This window comes from Punica granatum, chromosome 4, assembly GCF_007655135.1.
Source record: "Punica granatum isolate Tunisia-2019 chromosome 4, ASM765513v2, whole genome shotgun sequence".
Classification (NCBI taxonomy): domain Eukaryota; kingdom Viridiplantae; phylum Streptophyta; class Magnoliopsida; order Myrtales; family Lythraceae; genus Punica; species Punica granatum.
In genome coordinates, this window is record NC_045130.1 from 19,188,601 (window position 1) to 19,193,380 (window position 4,780).

General features: G+C 39.9%; 1 protein-coding gene across 2 annotated transcripts; it reads right to left on the reverse strand.

Moving 5' to 3' along the window:
• Positions 1-627: 627 nt before the first annotated feature.
• LOC116205431 (ubiquitin carboxyl-terminal hydrolase 2) lies at positions 628-4,490 on the reverse strand. Of its 2 annotated transcripts, none has more exons than XM_031538043.1 (6): positions 4,327-4,490; positions 4,131-4,193; positions 2,986-3,032; positions 2,224-2,270; positions 1,849-1,951; positions 628-1,701 (listed from the first exon to the last, which is right to left on the reverse strand). In XM_031538043.1, exons 2-6 carry the CDS (start codon positions 4,159-4,161, stop codon positions 937-939), a joined length of 993 nt encoding a protein of 330 aa, XP_031393903.1. In that variant the 5' UTR covers positions 4,162-4,193; positions 4,327-4,490; the 3' UTR covers positions 628-936. The 2 variants fall into 2 exon arrangements, with proteins under 2 accessions (XP_031393903.1, XP_031393902.1); XM_031538042.1 differs by having other exon boundaries at positions 4,131-4,169; positions 4,325-4,490.
• Positions 4,491-4,780: the final 290 nt, after the last annotated feature.

The window sequence follows — 4,780 nt, forward strand, 5'->3', positions numbered from 1 at the left end:
TGATGCCAACCGTAGCCAAGAAACCAGCCGCGCTTTCAGTGGACCATGAAGTTCAATGTACAGCTGCTGTTCCCCCGGTTGGTCTCGTCGTCTCAATAGGCGTATTCAAGTCATGCGTATTCAAGTCCGGTCTATCCGCTCCAATGAGTTCCGGGCACAGGAAGCCTAGGCCGAGGGGGAAGCTGGCGATAAGTCCAAGTCTTGCTTTAAGCTTGCAAGGTTCATAATGGCGGAACTCAATGCTGCTTTCATCCCACGCTTCGATTGCCCAAATTTATAGCAGCAACCAAATTTAGTCATACGCTAGGTTAGATCTGGCCCCTATCATACATCAAACCAGACTGCTTGCCTGCAACGGCAGACCAGTGTATTAACTCTCAATTTTCCTCGTCTTACTAATTTTATACTGGAGTAAGATCTATTAGCCAATTCGCTCTCAAAACTCACGATCAACGGCAGCAATGATTGTCAAAGTTCAAATGAATTTATCCTGGCCGGTCTAGGCAGGCATTTTTCCACCCCTCTCAGTAGGAGGTCGCCGGCCATCTCATCATCGCTAGGTTTAATTGGTGGAAACTTGCCATCATTGATATCTCTCATCATAACTGCAACTTTGCATTCAGGATGTATGGCAAATAAAGAACTGATAAAATCTCTTTGCAACTATACTCATGTCTGTGTACAAAACGAAACCTCTTACGATGAGGAACGTAACTAAGTTCGACAGACAAGCAACTTGAAGAACATTCTAAACCCTATTGTTGAAAAGTCTACCGATGCATTGCATGACACAACATAGCTAAACAAAAGCCAAAAAATGGATTTCTGATAACTCCTAGACAGTATCTGCCCAGTTCGGTAAAGCCCTTCAAGAGATGAGGGCCCCAGAAAGGATCAGGTTAACCATATCGTCCAACTGTCAGTAAAAGTATAGCCTCAACTTGAGTTGTTTGCCTTCTGCTTGGCCTTCTCAATGAGGGGTTTCAATTGCTTCTTCTCTGCAAGAAGCTTGAGGAAGTTGAACAGGAAAGGGATATAATTATGTTTTCTCCGAATGTTCTCCGTTCTCCACTTCTTGAATTTCTCTTCCTCCATCAGAATCTTTTCAGTAGCGCTCTCAATACCCGCATTTACTTCCGAGAGCGATTTGTTCAGTGCCTCATAACCGGCACTATCAACAAGCCGCTCTGATAGCTGCTGTAAGATGCGTTCTCGCTTTTTCTGTAGTTCTTTCAGTTCAGCTGTGTACATCTCCTTTCTGTTTCTAATTATGGCCATCAGATTAAATCTGATCTCGCTCCGAGAGTACCGCTCAATGCGTTCCTGGATCACGGGCTGGACCATCTGTAACCAGTCCATGTCGCCGGGTCCACCTGGGCACTGCCCAAGGCTAATTGGCCCCTCCTTGAGCCCATCAAGTTCATATAATACCCCATCAACTGGTAGATAACTAATGAAATGGTACACATCATCGTCTTTGGTAGCTGCTTTCTGCTCCTCCGGAACAAATGGCTCGGGCCTCGCAAAGCTGTTGTGTGCTGTCCTAATGGCCTCACTGTTATTGATAGCCAGACCTTTGAGTTCAGGGGGAAAGTTCTTCGTAAATTCCTTCAGCTTTGACAGTTCTGGGCCAATATCTATGTCCGGGCAGTTCAGCAGAATGGACAAAATTGCTTGAGTTGCACATGCATTATTTATTACCTAGTATATCAATAGAAAAACTATTTTGCCATCAGAATGAAAGAAAAAAAAAATCAAACTTCGACAGTGGAACAGCTTAAAGGGAAAATATATATATATATATATATAAGTACATGAAGCAAAATGAAGCTTCTATAGAAAACTGACCTGACTGGCAAAAAATAGATTAGGATTTGGATCCTTAATTACAACGCGGTCATCTTTCTCCCCAGGGCGCCATTTGAAAAGAAAAATAAGACCGTACACAGGCCTGCAACATTGTCCAGTAGAAAATGGGTAAAGATCATCAAATAGATACCGACAGCAACTAGTATATGTGTCAAAACACCCTTCAAATGCTTAAGGTAGAAGAGTAACTTCACCATTGATAAAGTTAAGATCTGAAAGATATATTCTTCTGATGAATAGACAGGCAATATATTCAAATTTTGAAGTCTTGATAAATACGAAATGTTTTTTGGGAAAAAGTTCACCCCCTTGTGCAACAATGAAGTATGTACATGAGGCAAAAAGGGAACCAACCTGAGATTGTTTAAAGAGTCAAGGTCCAAGGAATACAACTCCTCCACCTGCATATGGAGTCAGAATATCACGATCAGTGAGTTTCTTCTTGGGTTGAATTATATATATATATGAAAAGTGGATGGAAATTCAAACGGACAATAATCTTTGATAAATAAAACGAATTCCAAATGATACAAGCTGCAAGACTGCATGAGTGATGTATGAGAAAAGCACTGTTTCTAATCACACGTAGGAACAAAGAATATGTATATATATATATTAAATATACATATACATATAAAACAGTAAAGGCACATTTCACTGTCGAAGATGCTCCACTCAGTTTATTCTAACTTTAGAAAGGTAAATTAAATCCCATCCACTAGAATCTGCTCTACTAAAATGCAAAATTAACGTGTCTTTACGTTATATAAATCCCTTATAATTCAGATAGTCACTATCTCCACAAGTTTCTAGGTACGAGATCACAAGTCAGCAAACCCTAGATAACTATAGAGCCAGGTCAGCCTTCAAAATAAGCTATAGACCTCAAATTGCTAAGCCAATACCATCCCTGCATTTACTAAGATAATTCAGTTTGCTCTAAAAGATGAAGAAAAGTAACACATCTAGACATTCGTAATAACAATGATAATAATAATACCTGCAAAGAGAACACAACAATAACACAAGGGTCCAAGAACTACTTTGATATTTCACACAACATGTGAAATTACACTGACAAAAGAAACAAAAGCATTAGATGCAAGATCCTCTTACCTGCACGCCTTTTACTTGCATCTGCTGTATAAGTTCCGTGAAGACACCTGAAGCATATATAAGGTTCACCTTCATGAGACTCGAAACTAAACTGCAAAATTAATGGCCATATGCATTCTACTCTCTCGATAGTTCTAATGACATTATATCCCTCAAGCATGATGTCCTTTGAGTTTGAGATCTTCAATAGCCATATAGTATCAATATAATAACCTCAAGATTAACTATAACCTAATACGTCCCGCTGAATGAAATGATGAAAACACTCAAAAATTATGCACTAGCAAAGAGATAAATCACACAATGCAAGCATTACAGGGACCAAATTTTATGTAAGATTGATTTAATTTGAGAACACCCGTCACGTTTAGCTTTACCTATGTACAATTTTGCTTTCCGTTTCTCTATATTTGTATGGCTTTGCCCCTGGTATCCACATCCCATACTGGAAGGTTATATTTAGGAACATGAGCAAAGCTAAAGCACAGAGAAGTGGACCTCATGAAAGCAGATTGGAAATCTAAGGGAACTCCAACTCGATTCAATTCACCGCTTCATGATCTTCACAAGTTGTGTGTCGGATTAGCATGGCAAGCACTATTGATTCTGGGTAAAACTACATAATAATAATCATACGAAAGGAAAAGGCTACTTATATTCTGAAACAGTTATATTGCTGCTGTTTCCAAAGATGCACGTCGTTTACAGGTGCTGATAAGGATGGCCGTGAATTTTATCACTGCTTGTATTGAGACCAATACGTTGGACATAATCCTAGAGAAACATTTATACTCTAGTCTTGTCTTTTGACGAGCCTAGGCGTACCTTGTGCTTACCAATTTTAAGGTACTTGGCTCTTTCGTTAATTACAGTAATTTCCTAGTACACCATAAAGAGAAGTAAACGCCAGCTGATCGATTTCGCACCAAAACAGACTCTACATAACCACATAATCCTCCAGCATGCCAAAAAACAACTACACAACCCATGGCCGGCATTCAATGCCTGTCTAAACATATGCAAGACTGCAGCTAATAGTCCCATGAAGTGAATCTCCTTGCACAAGTAAAACAGGAACTGGACCAGTCCACTATCTCGCATATCATCAATGGATACAAATTGGCGATAAGCGTTAAAAACCATACCTGGGTCGGACTCTATGGTGCACCAAGACATGATGGAGGCTGTAAAACCACAACAATAGCATCCTCCAGTAAGCAAATCAATCGTTTAGTCCAGAATGAACGAACAACCAGAGACGAGGCAAACTTGTGCCGCTCACAAATTAGGCCAGAAATCATCTACAAATTGCAAAAAACCTAGAACGAGAAACACTCACACCTCTTTCACTTCAGTTGGGCAATTACAGCCGGCGCCGCTGCAGTGGAGGAAGAAATTGCGCAGAGATAGCCGAGAGCGAGAAGACGAGAGAGGTAGAGGAAGCGGACGCTGTCAAAGCTTCAGGGTCAACACAGCCACCGACCGACGAGCACTAGCAAGCAGGACGGGACGAGATGAAGAGAGAAGAAATACAGACGAGCGGTCTGGGCCGGGCCGACCTTGAAAACGTTATGGGCTTTCAACATATTCAGTTTCATTTTATTATTGGGCCAGATAAATAAAACTAGTTTAATATATATATATATATATATATATGTATGCATATACAAAATAAATATGACTTGGTAAAAGAATTTAAAGTAATTTTATAGTAATTGTGTATTTCATATATTAATTTTATAGCCATAAATGTTTATGTTTTATTATGACTACTGGGATACGAATTTATCAAAAA

Bases quoted from the DNA above. Each gene is read 5' to 3' on its own strand.
- LOC116205431 (XM_031538043.1), bottom strand. From the start codon at position 4,161: ATGTCTTGGTGCACCATAGAGTCCGACCCAG. The intron at 3,033-4,130 runs GTATGGTTTTTA...TATATGCTTCAG, and splicing joins CACCATAGAGTCCGACCCAG to GTGTCTTCACGGAACTTATA. The intron at 1,702-1,848 runs GTCAGTTTTCTA...TTGATATACTAG, and splicing joins ATCTATTTTTTGCCAGTCAG to GTAATAAATAATGCATGTGC.